This window comes from Anomaloglossus baeobatrachus, chromosome 4, assembly GCF_048569485.1.
Source record: "Anomaloglossus baeobatrachus isolate aAnoBae1 chromosome 4, aAnoBae1.hap1, whole genome shotgun sequence".
NCBI classification, from domain to species: Eukaryota; Metazoa; Chordata; class Amphibia; order Anura; family Aromobatidae; genus Anomaloglossus; species Anomaloglossus baeobatrachus.
Window position 1 is genome coordinate 394,141,150 of NC_134356.1, and position 26,232 is coordinate 394,167,381.

General features: G+C 47.2%; 1 protein-coding gene across 1 annotated transcript in view; it reads right to left on the reverse strand.

Moving 5' to 3' along the window:
- DHTKD1 (dehydrogenase E1 and transketolase domain containing 1) overlaps nt 1-26,232 on the reverse strand; it is an 85,345-nt gene that overhangs the window by 36,817 nt on the left and 22,296 nt on the right. The window contains exons 3-7 of the mRNA XM_075345272.1: nt 24,218-24,429; nt 19,602-19,796; nt 10,543-10,812; nt 8,408-8,579; nt 7,814-8,012 (exon numbers count right to left, since the gene is read on the reverse strand). Coding sequence (XP_075201387.1) covers nt 7,814-8,012; nt 8,408-8,579; nt 10,543-10,812; nt 19,602-19,796; nt 24,218-24,429 — 1,048 coding nt within the window. The remainder of the gene's footprint in view (nt 1-7,813; nt 8,013-8,407; nt 8,580-10,542; nt 10,813-19,601; nt 19,797-24,217; nt 24,430-26,232) is intronic.

Sequence of the window (26,232 nt, forward strand, 5' to 3'; positions counted from 1 at the left end):
GTTATTTCTTCTAGAGCGGTTCTCTAAATCATCATTTTTTGCCATGATTTCAGCTATCTGCTGTGCAAATGTTTTTTCAGACTTTTGTAGTTTTGTAATATGATCCTCTGTTATCCCCACTCTCTCCTCTACAGCCGTTGTTCTCAGATCGGCTTTCTTGAGGTCTTTCTTGATGTCAGCAACCTCTGCCTGTAATCCCTTAACTTACTTCGTCAGGGTAGTCAGAGCTGTTTTACAAAAAGACACCACTGCAAAAATGTCCTTTAAAGTGGGGTTTTCTGGAGCCTCCTGTGCACTATGTGCTTTCTCCACTTCTCCTGTCTTATCTTGCTGCTTTTCACCATCCCCCATCTCATCAGAGCTGGCATTATCTTCTCCCTCCTCACCTCTGTTATCTATATGCTGAAGTGATTTCTCTGAAGTCCGGGCAAATTTCTCCAGCCTTGCCGCGACCTGCATCCTCTCCTGACAGGCTGCATTAACTTTCTCAGCTTCCTGCCTTATCATGGCACCATCTTGAGAGCTGGGGACTTTCCCGCCTCCATTATCTTTTTGCCTGTGACGGACCATGGCACTCTGCATCCACCAGACTCACCCCAGACAAGTCCTCACCACCTTATCTTCCTGACAGCCGGCTGAGGCAGTGATAACAGCGGTATTCAGGGATTTATCAAGGGAGTTTGCAGGAGAGCTCCACAAACACGTCTCTTCACATTGCCGTCCAGGCCACACCCCCTGAACTTTCCATACTTACCCACAGGGTAGACGCCCTTGATGAGCAGCAATCAAATTCTCAGGTCTCTATGCAATCTATCCAAGAGACAGTAAAAAACCAGTCCAAGCAATTATTTGCCCTCCAACAGCACGTAGATGATTTAGAGAACAGAAACAGAAGGAACAATATACGTGTTAGGGGCATTCCTGAGTCCATTGCTGCCCCCGATATCCCAGCAGTCCTTTGTTCACTTTTTAATGGCTTGCTAAAGAGACCACCAGGTGCCCCCCTTGAACTTGACAGAGCTCACAGGGCCCTACGTCCTCCTTACCCAGTGGACTCTCGCCCGAGGGATGTTGTGTGCAGGGTGCACTTTTTTGCCGTCAAAGAGGCCATCTTGCAAGTTGCTAGGAGGAAACAGACCTTATCATACAATGTTTCCGCCATCCGTATAATGCCGGATCTCTCAAGGCACACCCTGGCCCAGCGCGCCAATCTTAAGCCTCTCCTGGATGTATTAAAGGAGAAGGGTTTACCGTTCTGATGGGGATTCCCCTTCTCCCTATCGGTGCAGAAGGACTCGCGGTGGTGGGTCCTACGTTCCCCAGAGGACTTTCTGGCCTTCATCTCGAGCCTTGGTCTACCCGCAGTATCCATTTCAGTATGGCCTACCACCCTGCTTCAGCCGTGGGTCCCCGGGGGGGGACGAACGCTCCCAAGTCAAACCCACCTGCAGAATCCAGCAGGGGGCTACCCACGAGAGGAGAAAGGGGTCGCAGAGGGGGCCGCCTTCGGCAGACGACATAGAAAAGCCCGGAGGCCATGCACGCCTTTATGACTCATATTACTTACAGTCATTTATGCTAATTAACCTTCATATGTCGCCCTTCAAAACTTACTTATTGCCCGTATTGCTTAAACATTTGTTACCTTTGCCGGTGTTTATGGTTATCTTTAATGTTCAAAGTATAGATTGAGCTCTGCTCGGTTATGTCTGACATCTTTCCCCAAATAGGTTGGGATCCCCGGTCCTGCTTAGTTGAAGCGGATATGTTCCCTATGAACGTTTGTTCAGACTTAGATTACTGTGTAAGGTCTTTATACCTGCTGTTCTTGTTGTTTTTTTCTCTGATACACTCTACCCTTCCAAAGTCTCTCTCCTTTACTCTTCCGCGGCCGGGCTGATCGTGTTCGATCCCCTCTTTCATATATCTCTAATATGTCTCATTCCCTTACAGATGGCGGACCTAACCATCGCTTCTTTCAATGCCAAGGGCCTCAATGTTCCGGAGAAACGGACACAGGTACTTTACCACCTTCACAAACGGAAGGTGGGAATAGTGTGTTTCCAGGAGACCCACTTCAAGCTAGGACATGCCCCCATTATTAAAAATAAGTATTATTACCAGACATGGGTATTCTCTGACAACCCAGATTCCCGTTCTAAAGGAGTGGCGATTGCCATCCATAAATCTCTCCCGCATCAATTCTTAAAATGCTCGACTGATAGTTTTGGCAGATACATCATCCTCTCTCAGAGTGGGGGACCAAACTCTCACAATAATCAATGCCTATGCCCCAAACCAAAGGCAGGACAGCTTTATTACCCGCTTGGTCGACGAGGCGATCCCGCTGATACAGGGTTAGGCAATTCTGTGTGGCGACCTCAATGTCACCCTGGACCCCACATTGAACAATTCCAGGGGGAAATCCAGCAGTTCATACACTACCATTAAACGCATCAAAAAAAGCTTTATTGCGTATTCAACTGTTCGACACATGGAGACTGAAACACCCGTCGGACAGAGACTATAGCTTCTGCTCCCATACACAAGACTCATACAGTCGTATAGACTATATACTACTACAGCACAATGCTCTTCCATGGATCCAACATTCTAGGATGGATAACATATTGTGGTCAGACCACGCGCCGGTCTATTGTACGATTGCAATTCCCTCTCTCTCGGCCCCTTCAGGGTCGTGGCGGCTGAATGAGTCGTTGTTGCTGGATGAGCTCTGCGTCACAGACGTTCAGACCTCTATCACAAGGTTCATGGAGGACCACTCGGCGAACGGCACAGCCCCCACTTACAAGTGGGAAGCATTGAAGTGTGTCCTACGAGGTATTTTTATCAAGCATGGGTCCCGAATTAAAAAAGAAAGGGCCCAAGACATAGTAAACGCTCTCCATAGGGTCTCTGAACTGGAACTCATCCATAAACGATCGTTATCGGCCACAAATTTACAAGCTCTTTTTCAAGCCAGGATTGAGGTTAAAAAACTGTTAGATTCCTCTTACAAGCGCCTACTACAGGTGGGGAAAGGGAAGTTTTACGAGTTTGGGGACAAGCCAGGAAGATTGTTGGCTAATGCGTTGAGAGAAGGGAGAGCCCATACCCTCATTCCTTGCATCAAAAACTCATGCGATGAACTGCTCTATGCTACCCCCGACATTTCAAACACCTTTCATGACTTTTATTCCAAGTTATATAACCTACCTGTCGAGCCCCCGGAGCCGAAGGTAGGCGGTCCTTTAATGTCCTCACCTTTCCGACGTCTTAATAGCTCTATAATTGAAAATTTGGAAAGCCCATTTTCACTGGAGGAATTGTTGGCGGTGATTAGCGACTGGTAATAAGAGTCCTGGACCAGACGGGTTCCCCGCCAAATTCTACAAATCCTTTTTTGAACAATTGGCTCCCCTAATGCTTCTCTCCTTCAATTCAATTTCTGACTCTGTCCCTCTCCCGCCCCATTCCACTACGGCCCACATCCCCTTGCTCCGCAAGGCTGGAAAAGACCCCACGGCGTGTAGCAGTTTTAGACCGATCTCACTCCTTAATGTCGATTTAAAATTCTATGCCAAGCTTTTGGCAAATAGACTTGGCCCTTTTCTCCCTGACCTGATACATCTTGACCAGGTCGGATTTGTCCCGGGTAGGGAGGCGAGGGACAATACAATAAAGACCTTGGACCTGATCCAACATGCACACACAAAAAAAACTCTTTGATGTTGCTATCTCTGGACGCTGAGAAGGCCTTCGACAGAGTCTCCTGGCAGTCGCTTTCACAAACACTGGACCATATGGGCCTGGGGCCAGTTTTTTCGTCCAGGATTATGGCGCTATATCATTCTCCGACTGCACATCTTAAAATTAATGGCACTCTGTCGAGGCCCTTCTCCGTCCATAACGGGACCAGGCAGGGGTGTCCCTTGTCACCTCTGCTATAGCCTGGTCATGGAGCACTTGTTGTCGGCCATTAGGACCAACCCGGATATACAGGGAATTAGGATCGCCAATCGGGAACATAAATGCGCCGCCTTTGCCGACGATCTTCTTATTTACCTCTGTAACCCTCTCACATCACTCCCACCCTTAATGCTAGAACTAAACCGCTTTAGTAAATGGTCCAACTTTAAAATTAATTTTGATAAATCAGAGGCCCTAAATATTACTTTGCCACAAACGACAATAAATGCAATAAGACCTAACTTCCCCTTCAGATGGCCACCCCACGGCAGTATTGGATACTTGGGCATCAATATCCCATCCGATTTGACGAGACTTTCAACTAAACTATCAAAGCTTCCTGTCAAAGCTTGAGGGAGACCTGACCTTGTGGCAGAGAGGTACTCTTTCAGAGGTACTCTTTCATGGTTCGGCAGGATTGGTGCCCTTAGAATGACAGCCCTGCCTAGATTGCTGTACTTGATACAGACGGTCCTGGTTTACGTTCCGGCAGCCTATTGGGCCAGGATACAGCGCTTATTTAATCAATTTGTTTGGTCAAAGAAGCGCGCCCGTCTCAGGAGCAGCGTTCTAACTAGGACCAAGAACGCAGGAGGTGTGGGGCTGCCCGACTGCAGGCGTTATTACATGGCGGCCGCCCATGCCAGAGTTTTGGACCTCTTGCATAGCTCTGGGTCTAAGCTTTGGGTCTGCCTAGCGCAGGATCTATGCCCCTTGTCAGTGCTGACCCTGCCGTGGACCTGGCCACTCCTTACCAAACATAAGAGCGAAATGTCTTATAGCACTAAACACACATTGAAAACTGTACACTCTACATCATTACGCAATTGCCTGATTCAGCCGGGAGGACCCCTTATGCCATTAACCGATAACGCTGAGTTTCTACCGGGGGCATCACCCAACAACTTCCTGGGCAGTACGAAACAGAGCCCCTTAAGACTGAACCAGGTGGCCCCTGGGAGTTCCCTTCTACCGCTTCTGGAGATTGTGGAAAATCGTAATTTCAGGATGCGGTTTAATTTTCAATATTCACAACTCAAACCCTTCATAATCTCACAAAACATTGTTATGGCGCATCTTTCACCCCAAACCCCATTTGAAAACCTTTGCACTGGGTCCTTAGATACACGTCATGCGATATCAAAAATATATAAGATCATAACCAACACGGCAGAGGCATCCCTTCCTCGCTTTTGTGCGGCGTGGGAAGCAGAGGTCAACCAGACGTTCCTCAGGAACCAGTGGGCACATTGCTTCCGACTGACCCACAAGTCCGTCGTGGCCACCAGAATGCAAGAAACCAGCTATAAAAATACTCTCCAGGTGGTACAGGGTCCCAGCGTCTCTTCATGCGTAGTGTCCCGAGGTACCTGATACCTGTTGGCGTTGTGGAGCACAGGGAGGCACCATGTCCCACATCTGGTGGTATTGCCCGGGCTTGGGGGTCTTTTGGCTAGTCCCCAGCCGCTTAGAGGCAGTCCTACTATACATTTTTAACGTCTCGGAAAAGGCCTTTAGAAAGTCCCTCTTGGGCCACCTTCTCCAGGCAGCCAAGACAGTGGTCCCACGGCGCTGGATAGATCCTGCCCCCCCTACGATATACGAGTGGGTAATGGAGGTGAATGTGATCCACCGCATGGCAATGGTGATGGCCCAGTCGCGTGGACAGACGGTGGCGACAGCCACTAAATGGTTTCAATGGGAGTCATTCCTCTCTGGCAAAAAAAATTCTTGAATTAATCTAACCTCCGGAAGATAGGCACCTTGGCCCCACTTACTTCAGATAATATTCACCACCCTTCCAACATGTCTTGGCCCAACGGACAAAGTATCAGACCCGGCCGATGCGCTCTACTCTCCATCTCTTCCCCTCCTGCCCTGACTTATCCTTCCTTCGCTATTTTTTGTGATCATACTGCTTCTTAACCTTTCCTCAAATGGCATATTATTTTGTTTCAAAACGACTATCCATGTATTATATCAAATCATTTACATACAGTACTGTCATGACGTTTGCGAATGTGTTGTGTCGCATGCATAGACTTTGGTTTCGCATTGTCAGTTATAACATGGATCCATATTCTTTTAATGTATTCTTTAAAACTCAATAAAACTTTAAATTGGAAAAAAAAAAAGTTTAAAATAAGCAATAAATTTCGTTCAACTTCACAATTGTGTCCCACTTGTTGATTCTTCACCATAACATTAAAATTTTTATCTTTATGTTTGAAGCCTGAAATGTAGGAAAAGGTTGAAAAATTCAAGGGAACCGAATACTTTCGCAAGGCACTTTAAATGGCATAATGAACTTTATACAGAAACGGGGGAGGGGGGGGGGAGATGGTTTAACCCTTTTAGGACTAAGCAATTTTTTTTGCAACTTCTTTCCAAGAGATATATTGTAATTTGTTTTATGAATCTGTCGACAAAGCCATAAAGATGTCTTATCTTTTTTGCAGGATAAGTTGCAGTTTTGCTTTATATCATTCATTTTACCATAAAATGTAATAAAATGTTGAAAACGTTATTTTTCCAGTAGGGTACAATTATGGAGTAATCAAACTTGCATACATTTTTTTTTTTTATTTTTTTTTTAAAGTGGCGGGTTAATTTATTTTATATTTTGATAGAGTGGCCTTAATTTTTTAATGTGGAAAAAAGGGGTCAGATAAATTTCCATATTTAAATCATTTTTTTAAAAAATATTTTTAATTTGTTTTTTCAGTCGTACCATGGGATTTGAACCAGCAAATGCTTGATCACATACTATCCTACCTTAGTATTGCAGTATAAAAAGTAAATCTGTCTCCTTTAGAGTTCAGGCTGTGACAGACCTCCAGCTGCTATGATAACCTGTCAGTGCCCATACATCATGTCACAATTACGTGAATATAAAAGCATATACAGCCATATCAGATAAGGAGGGGCTGCAGTATTGGAAATCAATAAAGAAATAGAAAAACTCAGAATTGTTCACACCTATATGAAATTTTCAGAATATGTAATACTGAACAACGATAAAAAAATTAAAACCTCAAAAAGGAAAGTTTTGCTACAGTAAGTAGATATTAATATGCTCAGATGCAAAAATCTGGTGAAAACTTGTAAAGTGGTCTCAAATTATCAAAATATAATATATAGTGTATAGAATGTCTAATATATAAAATATATCCTAAATAGTTTGGACATAGATATGAATGTAAACTAATAAGATTTTTTCTTGAGTGTCCAGATGAAGGAGACGGAGTTCTCTGAAACGCGTTAACCTGAATAACAAAAAAACCTTTTAAATAATCAACATCTGGACCTTCTGGTGACAGTGCAGCATACACCCGGTTTCTCTACTTTGGCACTGATTTCTACATACCCGGGGCTGCGGCGGCCACCATTTCTGCTGCGTGATTAGGAGTTGTGACAGGTACATCCCTAATAGGTTTATTTGCCTGGATCTCTTCACTTTCTTTGCCTATATATATATATATATATATATATATATATTTTTTTTTTTTTTTAAATCTGTCACAGATGAAGTGTACCTACGATAAAAATTATAGACCTCTCTATTCTTTGTAGGATGGAAAACTTGCAAAATTGGCAGTGTCTCAAATACTTATTTTCCTCACGGTAGAATCACCTAAATATACTATATACACAGTATTTACCAACTACATTCAGAATACACTTCTATGGATCAGTTGCATCTCAAGAGTGTTTGCGACTGGTTTACACCTACATGTGGTTTCATATGGCTGTATATATACAGAAAGTATTTTGCAGCTATGATATGAACAGGACCTTACTCCGTTTACATTAACTTGGCAAGTATAATAAAACGTGAACTCACCGGATAATTTTGTACATCCCAGGATTAGTAAAGAAGGGCTCATCTAGCTCATTATGGCCCCACTGCCGATAGCACAATAAATCTACAATCACATCCTTTCTAAATAGTCTTTGATATTCCACTGCTAATTGTGTTGCTCGCACAACTTCTTCTGGACAGTCTCCATTGACGTGAATTACTGCACACCCAACAATTTTACCTACATTGTAAGAAATTAGGAAATTATTATTGTAGCATGGTTATAGCATATCGAATACAGTACTGAGTGCGGACTTTGGAAGCATACAAAATACATAAGCATTTTTCATGTCTGGATAAAACAGGGTTCTACTGACACTGTGCTGGGATCTCTAACTTGCAAGATTTGGAAAAGTTGACTCAAGATTGCAGAGTCATGTGGATTTACATTCAATCAGATTAGACGGGCGAAATTGAGGAATTGTGTGGTAACGCAAAGGTTATACCAGCCCACTGACATGGACCAGCAAATCTCACTGACGTACATGCAACAAGTGTGTATTTTGATTTAGAAAAAGTTTAATCCAAAGGCAAAATCTATATATTTTACACTATTTTGAAGGGTAAGACACTTACCAACATCACTGCAATACAATGATGATCTACCACGATCTGAAGGCGTGGTATATCCTAATTGATTATTTACAATTAAATGAATGCTTCCCCCGACTCGATAATGAGGAAGGTTTGAAATTGTAAAAGTTTCAGGCACAATGCCCTGACCAGAAAAAGCAGCATCTCCATGAACCTAAAAAAGAAGATAATGAATACGAGTAGATTAACTGTACTTTCAAGCAAATGAATAAAATTCAATAAATATTCATAACATAACATGAAAACAGAAATATACTACCTGACTGCTTAGGGTAGATCATCACGGCTATTCACATATTAAGAAATTTACTAGAATAAATTACTTATGGGATTGATGGCTTTGACAGAAAGAAGGCTTGAAAAGAGGTTACTCAGGACTTTGTTTTTCCTATGGTGCTTTGCACTTATTGTCAGGCAGTTGCCAACTACCCGACTGTGCTGCCCTGCGAAGATCTCACCTGGCTCACAACAATTGCGGACCGCTGCTGCAAGCAATTTTCCCGATTCCTGTTACGTCACATTGACAGAACACTTCCTTCTCCACTCTGTCGATAGAAGGTCACTGCTGATGTCATGTTGATCGACAGCCAGCTCCACCCTGCAATAGGCTGAGACAGCTGTCAATCAACATGAGATTCTTAGAATGGGATCTGCAAAGCCCATTCCTAAAATAAGCCACACATGCTCGGCCTTATACTACACTCATTGTCTAATAAACTGCCAGGGAAAGTGGAGTACAGAGCTCTGCTATTTTCAGGAATCTCATACGCTTAAAATAAAGATGACGTGTGCAAACTCGACCTCCGCTCTACTCGTTAAGGGGTTCTGCAGAGCCCATTCTTAAATGAAGCTGCAGGTGTGCATGCTCGACCTATACTATGCTCAATGTTTATTAGACTGCTAGGGAAAGCGGAGTACAGAGCTCAGCTATTTTCAGCAGTCTCATACACCTAAAATGAAGCAGAGGTGTGTATGCTCAACCTCCGCTCTATTCATTAAGGCTAGGTTCACATTTCCGTGGTTTTGCATCAGTCACATGCGTTGCTTGATGCTTGTGACTGATGCGTTGTACAAAAGATGAAATTACTGGAATTAAAGCGGATTCCGTTGTAAAACGAGAGCGAGAGAACCATCAGCTGATCGTTCACAATAGCCGGCTTTTGAGAGCGATCAGCTGATCGCTCACAGCAGCCGGCCGCCGGGAGATCAGCTGATCGCTCACAGCAGCCGGCCCCCGGGAGATCAGCTGATCGCTCACAGCAGCCGGCCCCCGGGAGATCAGCTGATCGCTCACAGCAGCCGGCCCCCGGGAGATCAGCTGATCGCTCACAGCAGCCGGCCCCCGGGAGATCAGCTGATCGCTCACAGCAGCCGGCCCCCGGGAGATCAGCTGATCGCTCACAGCAGCCGGCCCCCGGGAGATCAGCTGATCGCTCACAGCAGCCGGCCCCCGGGAGATCAGCTGATCGCTCACAGCAGCCGGCCCCCGGGAGATCAGCTGATTGCTCACAGCAGCCGGCCGCTGGGAAATCAGCTGATCGCTCACAGAAGGCGGCTGCCGGGCGATCAGCTGATCGTTCGGCCGCTGAGAGAGAGCATGTGCAGCGAAAGCCTAAGGATTCCGCTACTCAAAAAAAACGTTACACTCTGCATTCCTGCCGCCCGACGGTCAGTCGTTCCACGACTGATCAGTCGGGCGAAGGATGCAACGCAAGAGCATCAGTCACAATCCGACGCTCAAATAAGTCTATGGGAAACAATGGAATCTGACAAACGGATTGCGTTGTTTATCAGACGGCGGATTGTGACTGATTCAAAACAACGGAAATGTGAACCTAGCCTAAGGGCTTCTGAAGAGGCTAGTTCTGAAACCTTTTTTTGACAATAACCCATTAATTCTAGTTTGTGTTGACATTTACAAAAATGTAACTAAACCAGTTTCTATCCTGACAATGCTTAACAAAAAAATCACTTAAAATATTTAAATGTCAAAAAGGAAAAGACATGATTATTGCTTAATATTGTGATATGATATAAACGTGAATCAGAGTCACTGCGTTATTTGTATATTACAGATACATCATTCACACATCTACATCTTAAATCCAACTATTTACCTGAAGACATATAACCTTGTCACCAGGTTGTGCAGAGCTATCTGATGAGTAGTCTCCATCTGACAAAGACTGTTGCCTTGCACGAGTTTTGCCCACAGCGACAGGGTTAATTGCTTCCAAGTGTGAAGGATTGGGCAACATTGTGACGTGAAGAGTCTTATCTGATCCAAAATCCAAATCGACGGAGGAAGTCAAATGGGAAAGGACGTCGCCTATGGCTGGGGAGTTTTCAGGGAACTCACTTAAGCCTCGCATTTTACGAAACATCAGCTACAAGTAAAAGGTAATAAAAAAAAAATAAATAACAGATATGTATCAAAATTGTTGCAAAAGTAAGAAGCAAAAGTTATCTATAGCAACCAATGAAAATGAGATGGAATCTTCTTCTCACTACCATATTTATGCACCACTATTAAATGGATAGTCCAAGTTAAGTAAAATCCTACCACAGTCAATGACACTGGTAGAATAATTAGACTTGGTCTCCTCTGTTCCAGAGTTTGCCTCCAGTGCTCTCCACCTGTATAATATTTACATCGGATGCACGCAGCACAGTCTGTACACTTCACAAGACGACTACAAAGGTCTCCGTACACCAGGGAGCATGGCGGACAGCACTGGAAAGGAGGTTATCCAATTGTTTTCTATTACTATCGAGGAGGAGCTTTTCCTTAACCTGGACAACCTTTTTAATACATACTCCCATTAGCCTCTGTATATAAAAACTAAGTTCTGGTCCTACACTCTGATGCACAGGTTATGACAAATTAAACAGAAAATCCTCTATGTAATGTAGCAGTATCAGTACATAACCCTGGATGACTAAATATCAGCTGATAATTTACCTGGATAAATATTTATCAGCATCTAGCAATCTTAAAAACACATGCAAACGATGAGTGTTTGGGCAGTTTTTTCCCCTCAGTATGTGTAAGACAAAACCAGGAGTGGAACAATCGGAAGAAAAGTACAATAGAACCACAAGCACCAATTCTGCATTTATTACCCACTCCTGGTTTTGGCTACAAATACTGAGGTAAAAACTCACCAAATACTCAATGTGTGCATGTGGCCTAAAAGAAATGTGTGGTCACTCAAGGAACTATTATTTAAATCGGTCAACAGGTTTTTGCTATGTAAGCTCTTATCAGTGTATGTGCAATTGTTTCCATAAACTTAAGGGTTTATTACCCTGTGATTACCATTACAGGACTAGATACTCATGTACAGGGTAGTCTGACACTCCACCCTCCTCTGATTGTGCATGGATTGTGAGGTGTCAATCCCGATTGAGAGCCTGGCGTGGGCAGGCACTGCTGTGTTCCAGAATCTAACTTTTTTGATTCTGTCAGAACAGCTGCACCCAGTAATCTATGTGATACACCATTCGATTCAGACTCTCCTTGCCTACATTATGCTGCTGTCAAATGAGGTAGCAAAAACGTGCTAACAGATACTCTTAAAGAAGGGAATTTTGTTACTTACCGTAAATTCCTTTTCTTCTAGCTCTTATTGGGAGACCCAGACGATTGGGGTATAGCTACTGCCCTCCGGAGGCCACACAAAGCACTACACTAAAAAGTGCAAGGCCCCTCCCCTTCTGGCTATACCCCCCCGTGGTATCACGGGTACTCCAGTTTTAGTGCCAAAGCAAGAAGGAGGAAGCCAATAACTGGTTTAAACAAATTAACTCCGAGAAACATCGGAGAACTGAAAAACCGTTCAACATGAACAACATGTGTACCCGCAAACAACAAAAAAATCCCGAAGGACAACAGGGCGGGTGCTGGGTCTCCCAATAAGAGCTAGAAGAAAAGGAATTTACGGTAAGTAACAAAATTCCCTTCTTCTTCAGCGCTCTATTGGGAGACCCAGACGATTGGGACGTCCAAAAGCTGTCCCTGGGTGGGTAAAGAAATACCTCATGTTAGAGCTGCAAAAAAACAGCCCTCCCCTACGGGGATGTCACTGCCGCCTGCAGGACTCTTCTACCTAAGCTGGCATCCGCCGAAGCATAGGTATGCACCTGATAATGCTTGGTGAAAGTGTGCAGACTGGACCAGGTTGCTGCCTGGCACACCTGTTGAGCCGAAGCCTGGTGTCGTAATGCCCAGGACGCACCCACAGCTCTGGTTGAGTGGGCTTTTAGCCCTGAAGGAACCGGAAGCCCCGCAGAGCGGTAGGCCTCTAGAATTGGTTCTTTGATCCATCGAGCCAGGGTGGCTTTAGAAGCCTGCAACCCCTTGCGCGGACCAGCGACAAGGACAAAAAGTGCATCGGAACGGCGTATGGGCGCCGTTCGGGAAATGTAGATTCTGAGTGCTCTCACCAGATCTAGCAAACGTAAGTCCTTTTCATACCGGTGAACCGGATGAGGGTAAAAGGAAGGCAAGGATATATCCTGATTAAGATGAAACGAGGATACGACCTTAGGGAGAAACTCCGTAATGGGGCGCAGCACTACCTTGTCCTGGTGGAACACCAGGAAAGGAGCCTTGGATGACAAAGCTGCCAGCTCAGACACTCGCCGAAGCGATGTGATCGCGACAAGAAACGCCACTTTCTGTGACAGGCGAGAAAAGGAAACGTTCTTTAGAGGCTCGAAGGGCGGCTTTTGCAGAGCAACAAGTACTCTGTTCAGATCCCATGGATCTAACGGCCGCTTGTACGGGGGCACAATATGACAGACCCCCTGTAGGAACGTGCGCACCTTAGGAAGACGTGCTAGACGCTTCTGAAAAAACACAGACAGTGCCGAGACTTGCCCTTTAAGGGAACTGAGCGACAAGCCCTTTTCCAACCCCGATTGCAGGAAGGAAAGAAAGGTGGGCAATGCAAATGGCCAAGGGGATACTCTCTGTGCAGAGCACCAAGATAAGAAAATCTTCCACGTCCTGTGGTAGATCTTAGCAGACGTTGACTTCCTAGCTTGTCTCATTGTGGCTACGACTCCTTGAGATAATCCTGCAGACGCTAGGATCCAGGACTCAATGGCCACACAGTCAGGTTCAGGGCCGCAGAATTCTGATGGAAAAACGGCCCTTGGGACAGTAAGTCTGGTCGGTCTGGCAGTGACCACGGTCGACCGACCGTGAGATGCCACAGATCCGGATACCACGATCTCCTCGGCCAGTCTGGGGCGACGAGTATGACGCGGCTGCAATCGGATCTGATCTTGCGTAACACTCTGGGCAAGAGTGCCAGAGGTGGAAAGACGTATGGGAGCCGGAACTGCGACCAATCTTGAACCAATGCGTCTGCCGCCAGAGCTCTTTGATCGCGCGACCTCGCCATGAATGCCGGGACCTTGTTGTTGTGCCGGGACGCCATTAGGTCGACGTCCGGCACTCCCCATCGGCGACAGATTTCCTGAAACACGTCCGGGTGAAGGGACCATTCCCCTGCGTCCATGCCCTGGCGACTGAGGAAGTCTGCTTCCCAGTTTTCTACGCCGGGGATGTGAACTGCGGATATGGTGGAGGCCGTGGCTTCCACCCACATCAGAATCCGCCGGACTTCCTGGAAGGCTTGCCGACTGCGTGTCCCCCCTTGGTGGTTGATGTATGCCACCGCTGTGGAGTTGTCCGACTGAATTCGGATCTGCCTTCCTTCCAGCCACTGCTGGAAGGCTAGTAGGGCAAGATACACTGCTCTGATTTCCAGAACATTGATCTGAAGGGTGGACTCCTGCGGAGTCCACATCCCCTGAGCCCTGTGGTGGAGAAACACTGCTCCCCACCCTGACAGACTCGCATCTGTCGTGACCACTGCCCAGGATGGGGGCAGGAAGGATCTTCCCTGAGACAATGAGGTGGGAAGGAGCCACCATTGTAGAGAGTCCTTGGCCGTCTGGGAAAGAGAGACTTTCCTGTCCAGGGACGTTGACTTCCCGTCCCATTGGCGGAGAATGTCCCATTGAAGTGGACGCAGATGAAACTGCGCAAAGGGAACTGCTTCCATGGCTGCCACCATCTTCCCGAGGAAGTGCATGAGGCGCCGTAAGGGGTGCGACTGGCCCTGAAGGAGGGATTGCACCCCTGTCTGTAGTGACCGCTGCTTGTTCAGCGGAAGCTTCACTCTCGCTGCTCGAGTATGGAACTCCATGCCAAGATACGTTAGTGACTGTGTCGGAGACAGATTCGACTTTGGAAAGTTGATGATCCATCCGAACGTCTGTAGAGTCTCCAGTGTAGCATGTAGACTGAGTTGGCATGCCTCTTGAGAGGGTGCCTTGACAAGTAGATCGTCTAGGTAAGGGATCACCGAGTGTCCCTGAGAGTGCAAGACCGCTACCACTGCCGCCATGACCTTGGTGAAAACCCGTGGGGCTGTCGCCAGACCGAATGGCAGAGCTACGAACTGAAGATGTTCGTTTCCTATCACAAAACGTAGAAAACGTTGATGTTCTGTAGCAATTGGCACGTGGAGATAAGCATCTTTGATGTCTATTGAGGCAAGGAAGTCTCCTTGAGACATTGAGGCCACGACAGAGCGGAGGGTTTCCATCCGGAACCGCCTGGCGTGCACATGTTTGTTGAGCAGCTTTAGATCCAGAACAGGACGGAACGAGCCGTCCTTTTTTGGAACCACAAAGAGATTGGAGTAAAACCCTCGCCCTTGTTCCTGAGGCGGTACAGGGACCACTACTCCTTCCGCTCTTAGGGAGTCCACCGCCTGCAGCAGGGCATCTGCTCGGTCTGGATGTGGGGAGGTTCTGAAGAACCGAGCTGGAGGACGAGAACTGAACTCGATTCTGTACCCGCGAGACAAAATGTCTGTCACCCACCGGTCTTTGACCTGTGACATCCAAATGACGGAAAAGCGGGAGAGCCTGCCCCCGACCGGAGATGCGGAGGGGGGGAGCTGGAAGTCATGAGGTAGCCGCTTTGGAAGCGGTTCCTCCATTTGCTTTCTTGGGGCGCGCGTGAGCCCGCCAGGAATCTGAGCTTCTTTGCGTCCTCTGAGTCCCTTTGGACGAGGAGAATTGTGTCTTGCCCGAACCTCGAAAGGACTGAAACCTCTGCTGCCACTTTTTCTGCTGAGGTTTGCTTGTTCTGGGCTGGGGTAAAGAAGAGTCTTTACCCTTGGACTGTTTAATGATGTCAGCCAATGGTTCGCCAAACAGTCTATCTCTAGATAAAGGCAGGCTGGTTAAACATTTTTTGGAACCAGCATCTGCTTTCCAGTCCTTTAACCACAAGGCTCTGCGCAAAACTACCGAATTGGCGGACGCCATTGAGGTGCGGCTGGTAGATTCTAGGACCGCATTGATAGCGTAAGACGCAAACGCGGACATCTGCGAGGTAAGGGACGCCACTTGCGGCACCGCTGGATGTAAGATAGCATCCACTTTTGCTAAACCAGCTGAAATAGCTTGGAGTGCCCATACGGCTGCGAATGCTGGAGCAAACGACGCGCCGATAGCTTCATAGACAGATTTTAACCAGAGGTCCATCTGTCTGTCATTGGCATCCTTAAGTGAAGCGCCATCCTCCACTGCAACTATGGATCTAGCTGCAAGTTTGGAAATCGGGGGGTCAACTTTTGGACACTGGGTCCAGCGCTTGACCACATCAGGGGGGAAAGGAAAACGTGTATCCTTAGAACGTTTAGAGAAACGCCTTTCTGGATGAGCGTCGTGTTTCTGGATTGACTCTCTGAAGTCAGAGTGATCCAAGAAAGCATTTAATTTACGCTTGGGATAAAGGAAACGAAACTTCTCCTGCTCTGCAGCTGCCTCCTCTGCTGAAGGGGCTGGGGGAGAAATATCTAACAGTCTATTGATGGCTGAGATAAGATCGTTTACCATGGCGTCCCCATCCGGGGTATCCAGATTGAGAGGGGTTCCAGGATAAGACTCCTGATCACTCTCATCAGACGCATCACAGGGAGACTGATTGCGCTGAGACCCTGAGCAGTGTGATGACGTTGAGGGTCTTTCCCAGCGAGCTCGCTTAGGGTGGCTGGGGCTATCATCTGAGTCATAATACTCAGCCTGTGAAGCCGGGGACCCCCTTGCAGTCTGGATTAAATCCAACTGAGGGGGATTAGAGGACAGAGACCTCGCCGTGTCCATAGACTGAGCCCCAGGCATGGATTGCAAAGTTTCAAGGATTTTTGCCATAGTCACAGACATATTATCAGCAAAAACTGCAAAGTCTGTCCCTGACACCGGGGCAGGACTTACAGGCGTCTCAGCCTGGGTCACTACCCCTCCGGACTCCGGCTGGCGAAGCAGCACCGGGTCTGAGCATTGCACACAATGGGGGTCCTTGGAGCCTGCTGGTAGAGCAGCCCCATATGCAGCACACGCAGTGTACACAGCCCTAGCCTTGGCAGCCTTGCGTTTTGTGGATGACATGTTGCTGCCTCCTCAGAGCGATCTGGGTATACAGCCAGGAAGCGACCTCACAGTGCAAGCAATAAGGAAATATATATATATGTCCAGTGACACAGTACACTAACATACACTGAGGCACTAGAGGGGCCAGCTGAAATGCCGCTTACCGCCCGCTTAAGAGCGGGTGTGTGATCTCCAAAGCCCCCTAGTCCAGGTCTCCCAGAGCCTTGCGTCCTTCCTCCAGCCAGACATGCATGTAATGGCTGCCGGCGTCCTGAGAGAGGAGGGGGGGCGGGCCCTGGGCGTTCCTGGCTAAGAGCGGGAAGCCTGCTTCCCTCTGTGCCTAGTGAGAGGGCTGGAGCATGTAAATCAGGCTCCAGCCCTCGTCGCTGCCGTGAAACAGCGTCTCTCCCCTACCCTGATTGACAGGGTGGGGGCGGGAACGAATCGGAGCTGCCGGCGTCCTAGGCCGCAAAAGCCGGGGACTAGATTTATAAACGCCACCGCCGTAAAAGCGCGGTCGGCGTGTCCCCAGCGAACTAAAAGTCACAGCAGCGCCGCCGGTCCAGCGGGGGTCGGCGCTGCGTTCCCACACACAGAAAAAAGTCCCCCAGTTAAACTGTAGGAACACTAGCTCTAGCGTTACTGTCCCCGGCGCACTACAACACCCAGCCAGCCCGGAGTGTGTCTGTGCCTGCCGGGGACACAGAGTACCTGTATGATGCAGGGCCATGTCCCTGATGGTACTCCTGCTCGGCATCCACCAGGTTCTATGGGTCTGTGGATGGAGCCCGGCGTCAGAGCTTTGAGGCCGGCAGGATCCCACTTCCACAGAGCCCTACAAGGGGATGTGGAAGGAAAACAGCATGTGGGGCTCCAGCCCCTGTACCAGCAATAGGTACCTCAACCTTACAACACCATCCACGGGTGAGAAGGGAGCATGCTGGGAGCCCTATATGGGCCCTCTTTTCTTCCATCCGAAATAGTCAGCAGCTACTGCTGACTAAAATCTGTGGAGCTATGCATGGAATGTCTGACCTCCTTCGCACAAAGCTTGAAAACTGGAGTACCCGTGATACCACGGGGGGGTATAGCCAGAAGGGGAGGGGCCTTGCACTTTTTAGTGTAGTGCTTTGTGTGGCCTCCGGAGGGCAGTAGCTATACCCCAATCGTCTGGGTCTCCCAATAGAGCGCTGAAGAAAACTTTATTTAAAGGGAAAGTTATTTTCTTTAATATATTTTCTATATTAAAAAAATATTGCAATTTTTAATCTGGCCAATTCGCCTCATAATAGACTGCACAGATCCCAGAACATGCTGGAAAAAATGCTCACAGTATATGTCTCACACATCACATCCTAAGGTAATTTTTATTGTGCTTAGTTCTGCGGATCAGAGGACAGACCTCCCCTAAACATACTAGATCACTGACAGGGTTTGATAAAGGCCATCTTTGGTCTAAGTATCCTCTTCAATGTATGCGTATTGTGAAGGAAGAATGGTTTTCTATCCCTATGTGGACACTGGTGCAGACGAATTCTCTAAAATTTAAAAGGTGCAGCTCCCAGTCGTTTATGAACTGCAAACAATACCACACAATGTGAGCAATGGTAGGGACTCAGCAATAGACCCATGGAGGACGAGTAAAACTCAGTGTGATGGTGTCTTATGTGGGGTGTGTGTATCATTTTGTGTACATTCATAGTTTCGGAGCCTTGCTCCACTCATTCTGTGTATTTCATGTCTTGACTGCAGGTTAATTAATTTAGCTCAGTTACCATTTGCTTTATGAAAATCAAAAAGGTGACAGTTCCCTTTTGTGAGGAATTGACTAAAAGCTTCAGGCTTCTTTGGCTTTCTGTGAGATTGTCCATTGTTTACTCCCCAGCTCTCCAAATACTGGGACTCACCCCCTACAGAGTTTCTGTCCCCATGTCTGGGGGATGGGGTCCTGGAATCTAACCAAACCAACTGTTTACCTGGGGGATTAGTCTGTTGGAAACATCAAGAGAAAATCAGGAAGCTTCATCCTCTGTGGCAGAAGCTGAGGCTCCCCAGAGAGACCTGGACATGTATCGCTTACTGGAATATATCCATGTGTCTGGACTATTTTACCCTCTGTATGGTGGATTATTTGATCGACATTCTGGATTGCATGGAATAAATAGGCTTTGGATTGTTCAATCATCTCTCGCTCTGTTGATTGTGTGATATGGGAGAAGGACCCCGTGACACTCAGTTTGGATTTTTAAGGCCTCTTTTACACGTCCTTTTAAAAAAAGAAAAAACATGTAGCATGGTCTGTTTTGTCCCCCTGTGTGTACGTGTGTATCATCTGGTATGGTTAAAGGAAGAATAAAATGAAAAATTTTCTCCTATTTTTGCAATGTTAAACATTTACTGCACATGAATGTAATCCGTGTGCTGTGCGTGTTTTTCACAGACCCATTGACTCGTATGGGCCTGTGCTGCCAGTTAAAAATGGATATGACTCCAAGTGGATCTCACAAATATGTGTTGTTCACATTGACACGGTTTGTTGAAAACAAGGTGGTGTGAAGATCACCATAGATTTTAATGAGGATCCGTGTGAAAACTGTCACCACACGTACTGGAAACATGGATGTGTGAAGGAGTCCTAAAGCAAACTGCAGTCGATGAGATAGGGGTTTTGTGTTACGAGTATTGCTTTAGATTATGCTCTATATCTGTCTGTTACCTCTGGTGGAAATTGCAGAAGTCCAGTGAGAAGGTTTAGTCTCCCTCTGTGTGGCATTCCTATAATCACATCTGTGACACCACTGAAGGAACAGGTTTTTAACATCTCGTGGAAGAAACCCATCATACTTTCTGCGCCTTCTCCGCCATATCGTTTTACAGTTGAAAATTTGGTAGCCAAAAAATGATCAAATTCCTGTGTAAAAGACATGTATAAATAAACAGTGTCCAAAGACAATGGGGAACATTGATACCCCAAATTATGTGCAATTTACGATATTTCCTTGTAAAAGCCCATACCAAATTTATCAATATTTTACATAATTTATTACACCATGTTTTAGTAGCAAAATTACAAGAAAAGGGGGTGTCGTTAACCTTTTGGTGAGAAGTACCATATATTTAGTTTTACATAAAACTTGAAAAGAGTTGCATACTCAGACATGTCATAGGTGGTCTTAGAAAAGGTATGGAACAAATACATTTATGCCACTATCATTTTTGACAAAGCATAAAAAGTCTGAATTGGAGAAAAGAAAGAAAAAAAAAAAAAATCATCATCATTAACGTGCAACATTAGAGACATTAATTTCCAGCTCTCTGCTATTATTGGGAAGAGTATTCTTTACTAATAATATAATATTTATTCATTTATATACTGCTATTAATTCCATAGCGTTTTAAATACATTGTGAGTCCAAATGGGGACAGTGTTGTCAATTTAAGTTCCCTACCAGTAGTTGTTTTTTGGATGCATTATATTTAAAAAGGTGCAATTTGCACAAAAATAAAGAGCAGAATTGACAGGCCCCATTTGACACATTGGTGTCCCACTCTTATTTAACATCAGTAAGTGTAATACTAGGACTAAAAAGTTGCACCACGTTCATCATTAATGCAATAAATGATACCACTTGGCCAGATTAATACTGAATTTAATCTAGCCACTTTAGAATTTGACTAGATGTGCCAAATTTATCACAGGGTCTCAAGCCAGATAACAAATTTGCCACATTTTTACAAAAATGTATACCAATTCTTCGGCTATGTGCGCACGTGTGCGTATTTCATGCAGTTACGCTACGATCTGCACCGCAGCGTAACTGCATGCGTCCTGCGTCCCCAGCATAATCTATGAAGATTATGCAGGAGGCTTGCGCACGTGGCGTATTAGAGCGCAGCGCTTCGGCTGCTACCTGAAGCGCGCGTTCTAAGAAGTGACATGTCACTTCTTTCCTGCGCTCTGCCTGCAGGCCCCGCTCTGTCTATGGGAGGGGCTGCACTCAGAGCGCATGGAATCGGCTTTTTTTTTTTCATTTCGGACTCTTTCTGCAGCGATTTGAAGTGCACGTGTGCTGTTCAAATCACTGCAGAAATTTCTGCGCACGTGCGCACATAGCCTTAGCTGGCTTTCTTCATTCTATTTTTTTTTGCATCAAAAATTTACATCAACATGGCACATTTTAAACCAAGCTGCCAAAAAGTTAGGCTCACTTAAAGGGGGTTCTCCACTTTTACCCTCCAACTATGCAGCATTGACTAGTCGATGGGCTGTTAGTTTTCCAGACTAGTGGGCCCTTTTTCGATGTTATCACGCCCACAGGGGTGTCATAACATGATTTCCATAAGCTGGCATCACTTCTAGCTCCTGGAAATCTTGCGCGCAGTTTTGCTCACTCACATTAAACCCCTGAAGCCTGGTGTATGCGTCTCAGCTTCAGAGAGGCGCACTGCACATGTTGGAAGAACATCTTCTAAACTTCTGACCACGTGCCGTGTGCCATTCTGAAGCCAGGTCAACTACACCCGGCTTGAGAAACTCACGGACACTGCTGAAATGAGCTAAGCGCAAGATTTCCAGAAGTTGACGATGCGCCGGCTTGTGGAAATAATATCACACACACAGTGGTGTGACAACATGGAAAGAGGGCCAACTAGTCTGGGAAACTAACGCCCTATCAACTAGTCAAGGCCCTAATTAGTAAAGAAAAAGTGGCGCTTATATATCTTTTTTTTTAACCATTCCGTTAAGTGAATAGCCTTACACAGGCCTCGTTAGGTAGGGTATTTAGACATACAGATAGGAGTGCTGCTGGGTTGGAAGCATAGGTGACCTGACAGGTTCCCTTTAAATAGATTGCAACCAGGGCCGTATTTACTGGGGCGGCAGGATGTGGGGGGCGGCACCTTCTAGCAGTAAAAAAAAAAAAAATTTTATTTTCACATATCCATTAAATCCGCTGTATTTTCGGAGGGGGGAGGGGGGAGAGGCGCACCTCCATTTATTTGTATCCGCATCAATTAAGACGCAAATGCAGACAAATTGCGGCGGCCGGGCACAGAGAGCTGATTGACCCCGGAACTGCCGGCGTCTGCACTTCCGGGGTCACAGGCGCGCCAATCAGCTCCTTCCTCTGTGCTGCGTCCAATGCGGTGTGGATTTCACATGCAGAGCTCACAGCAGGAAGCCGCAGAGGACGCCGCGATGGAAGCCGGTGTCAGAAGAGGATACTCACGTGAGCCAGGAAGATGACAGTGGGCCCTGGAGCAGGTAAGTGCTTGCAGAGCTGAAGATTCATAAGGAGCGTGGGGGTCTCTCTAATGCAGACTGGAGATCTGCGCATGTGGTGGGGGGAGAGAGGCTGATATTGGGGGAGACTTGGGGGAAGAGAAGCTGATACTGGGGGAGGCTGGGAGGAGAGAGTCTGATGCTGGGGGAGGCTGATGCTGGGGGAGGCTGAGGCTGATGCTGGGGGAGGCTGGGAGGAGGGAGGCTGATGCTGAGGGAGGCTGATGCTGGGGGAAGCTGGGAGGAAAGAGGCTGATGCTGGGGGAAGCTGGGAAGAGGGAGGCTGATGCTGGGAGGAGGGAGGCTGATGCTGAGGGAGGCTGATGCTGGGGGAGGCTGGGAGGAGAGAGGCTGATGCTGGGGAAGGCTGAGAGGAGAGAGGCTGATGCTGGGGGACGCTGGAGGGAGAAAGGTTGGTGCTGGGGGGGCTGGGGAAGAGAGGCTGATGCTGGGGGTGAGGCTGCTGCTGAAGGCGGGGGAGGCTGCTGCTGGGGGAATGGGAGAGAGGGGCCAATGCTAGAGACAGAGGACAAGGGTTGAGGGATAGTGCAATGACAAAATCGATGGGGGGAGTGTAAGGACTCAGAATGAGAGGGGGGGCAGCATTGGGAGCTCATTATGGAGAAGGGGCAGCATATGTGGGCTCAGTATGGAGTGGAGCAATGTAGGGGAGTCAATATCAAAAGTGGGGTAGTGTGTGTGTGTGTGGGGGGGGGTGTCTCAGCATAAGCGTTAGTGTGGTGGTCTTAGTATGATGAATGGGGCAGCATGGAGGTGTCATTATGGAAAAGAGGAAGGCAGCATTAGGAGCTCATGGAGAGGGGCAGCATGCATGGGACATTGTGAGGAGGGGGAAGCATGCATGGGACACTGTGAGGAGGGGGAAGCATGCATAGGACACTGTGAGGAGGGAGCAGCATGCATAGGACACTGTGAGGAGGGAGCAGCATGCATGGGACATTGTGAGGGGAGGGCAGCATGCATGGGACATTGTGAGGAGGGAGCAGCATGCATGGGACATTGTGAGGGGAGGGCAGCATGCATGGGACATTGTGAGGAGGGGGCAGCATGCATGGGACACTGAGGAGGGGGCAGCATGCATGGGACATTGTGAGGAGGGGGCAGCATGCATGGGACATTGTGAGGAGGGGGCAGTATGCATGGGACATTGTGAGGAGGGAGCAGCATGCATGGGACATTGTGAGAAGGGGGCAGCATGCATGGGACATTGTGAGAAGGGGGAAGCATGCATGGGACATTGTGAGGAGGGGGAAGCATGCATGGGACATTGGGAGGAGGGGGAAGCATGCATGGGACATTGGGAGGAGGGGGCAGCATGCATGGGACATTGTGAGAAGGGGGAAGCATGCATGGGACATTGTGAGGAGGGGGAAGCATGCATGGGACATTGGGAGGAGGGGGAAGCATGCATGGGACATTGGGAGGAGGGGGCAGCATGCATGGGACATTGTGAGGAGGGGCAGCATGCATGGGACATTGTGAGGAGGGGGCAGCATGCATGGGACATTGTGAGGAGGGGGCAGCATGCATGGGACATTGTGAGGAGGGGGCAGCATGCATGGGACATTGTGAGGAGGGGGCAACATGATGTGAGGTCAATGTGCAGATCATATTTCATAATTGAGGAAGGTGTGGTGGGTATAATTTATAAGGGAGGGCAGTGTGTAGTTTATTAGTGGCAGTGTGACAGTCACAGTATATAAGTGGGGACGTTGTGGTGGGAATATTTTATACTCATGCTATGTTTTGATGTGCCTGTGGTGATCCCCATTGGGGGGGGGGAGGGTTAGTGCCCTTCGTTTCTCATTGATACTTTTTCAAGTGTTTTACAGAGTAGATCTGCCTTAAACAGATGTCGTGTGCGAAAACTCATAGTGTTACGTTGTCACTAAGGGGCGCGACCACTTAAAGTGCCTAGGGCAGCACGAAGGCAAAATACAGCCCTGATTGCAACACTGCCTAGAAGTGAAATTGCTGGTAAATTCCATGCATTAGTGCATCCCCTTAAGGTGTACATTATTATTTACCTGGCATTCTAGCATTAGTTTTGCCAAATGTTTTTTCTCTTCTGTTGAAAAGGTTTCCTGATTTAACTCTTCAAATCTTCTGGAAAACCATTCCCGTTCTTCTAAGTTTTGTAGCTGGCTTGTTTCAACAGAGATCTGTCCACAGTATGTGTGATCAAGGTACGCCAGAACCTCTTCAAGCGTTGCCTCCTCTTTCCCTATATTTAATAAGCCTGTTAGCAGAAAGAGATTAAAAACAGAATTGAAATACATTGCGATGATTTTATCAGGGTATAACAGTCCACACTCAACATGGCTGCCCTCTGAACAGAGGGCAGTATAACAACTTTTTTACAGGAATCCATTATTAGGAAAGTGTCTCCAAATGCCACAAACCTGTCTAAGTGACCATATAAATGACAGATTTATAGAAGAAAGCTGCAAGCAGACAGATGCCTTATGTCTACAGTCTGCTTTCTGACGTGATTGCCATTGTGAGACACAACACTGTTTACAATAAATTAATAACTTTGCACCCAAAAAAGAGGCAGCACTAATGTAACCTGAACCAGAGAAGCTGGAATGTATTGGCATCAGTTTACTGATCAATGTACTCCAGGGGTGGGCAATTATTTTTCTCAATGGGCCACATGAGATCCTGTGACTGTTTTGGACAGATAAACCAACCAGCTGAACGCAAGTCTGTTTATTATTCTTGTGCAGTGGCAAAAACCATCAAACGCTACAAAGAAACTGGCTCACATGAGGACCACCCCAGGAAAGGAAGACCAAGAGTCATCTCTGCTGCGGAGGATAAGTTTAACAGCAGCTCAGATTAGAGACCAGGTCAATGCCACACAGAGTTCTAGCAGCAGACACATCTCTAGAACAACTGTTAAGAGGAGACTTTGTGCAGCAGACCTTCATGGTAAAATAGCTGCTAGGAAACCACTGCTAAGAGCAGGAAACAAGCAGAAGAGACTTGTTTGGGCTAAAGAACACAAGAAATGGACATCAGACCAGTGGAAATCTGTGCCAGACCTGAACCCAATCGAGATCGTTTGGGGTGAGCTGGACTGCAGAGGGAAGGCAAAAGGACAAACAAGTGCTAAGTATCTCTGGGAACTCCTTCAAGACTGTTGGAAAACCATTTCCGGTGACTACCTCTTGAAGCTCATCAAGAGAATGCCAAGAGTGTGTAAAACAGTAACCAAAGCAAAAGGTGGCTACTTTGAAGAACCTAGAATATAAGACATATGTTCAGTTCTTTCACACTTTTTTGTTAAGTATTCCATTCCACATGTGTTAATTCATAGTTTTGATGCCTTCAATGTGAATCTACAATTTTCAGTCATGAAAATAAAGAAAACTCTTTGAATGAGGTGTGTCCAAAATTTTGGTCTGTACTGTATATGTCGCGGGCGGGGAGGAGGGTGTCAGCACTGCGCTCACCCCTCTGCTCGGGTCCGGCTGCTGCTGCTCAGTGGTGGCTCGAGCGGTGGGCCGGATCCCGGGGGTTCTCGCCCGTGAGTGAAAGGGGATTGGGTTTTGGGATATAGTCTATTGTCCGTGACGCCACCCACGGTTGTGGTGATCTGTTAGCACCACCGCTGCTCGGTGTGGGGATCCCGGGAGTGATGGTGTGAAGCAGCAAGTTGTTGTGTTGCCCTTCCGTGGGTAGGGGTTGGTGATCCCGGGGCCCAGTGTTGAGGTGGGTAGATGCAGGGCTTGGTAGGCGCAGGGACGCGGGGGCAGCGCTGTGCCTTGCGGCACTGTGGTACTCACTCAGCCTGAGACGTTGACACAGTTCTCGGTAAAACACACGGCTGGAAAGACGGTTCCCACGGACGGCTGCACTTGCTTTCACCAGTAGGTGACGGTGATGTCCCTTTTCCTGCACCTAATGTTGTTGATGGTCTCGATGGGTTCCCACCGGTAACCCGCTCCCCGGCTTCAAGCTGGACCGTAGGAGCTCTACTCTTTGCCCGCAGGCGCTGGCCCTTAGAAACTGGTGCCCTGGCGGTGGCGGTGTCTCT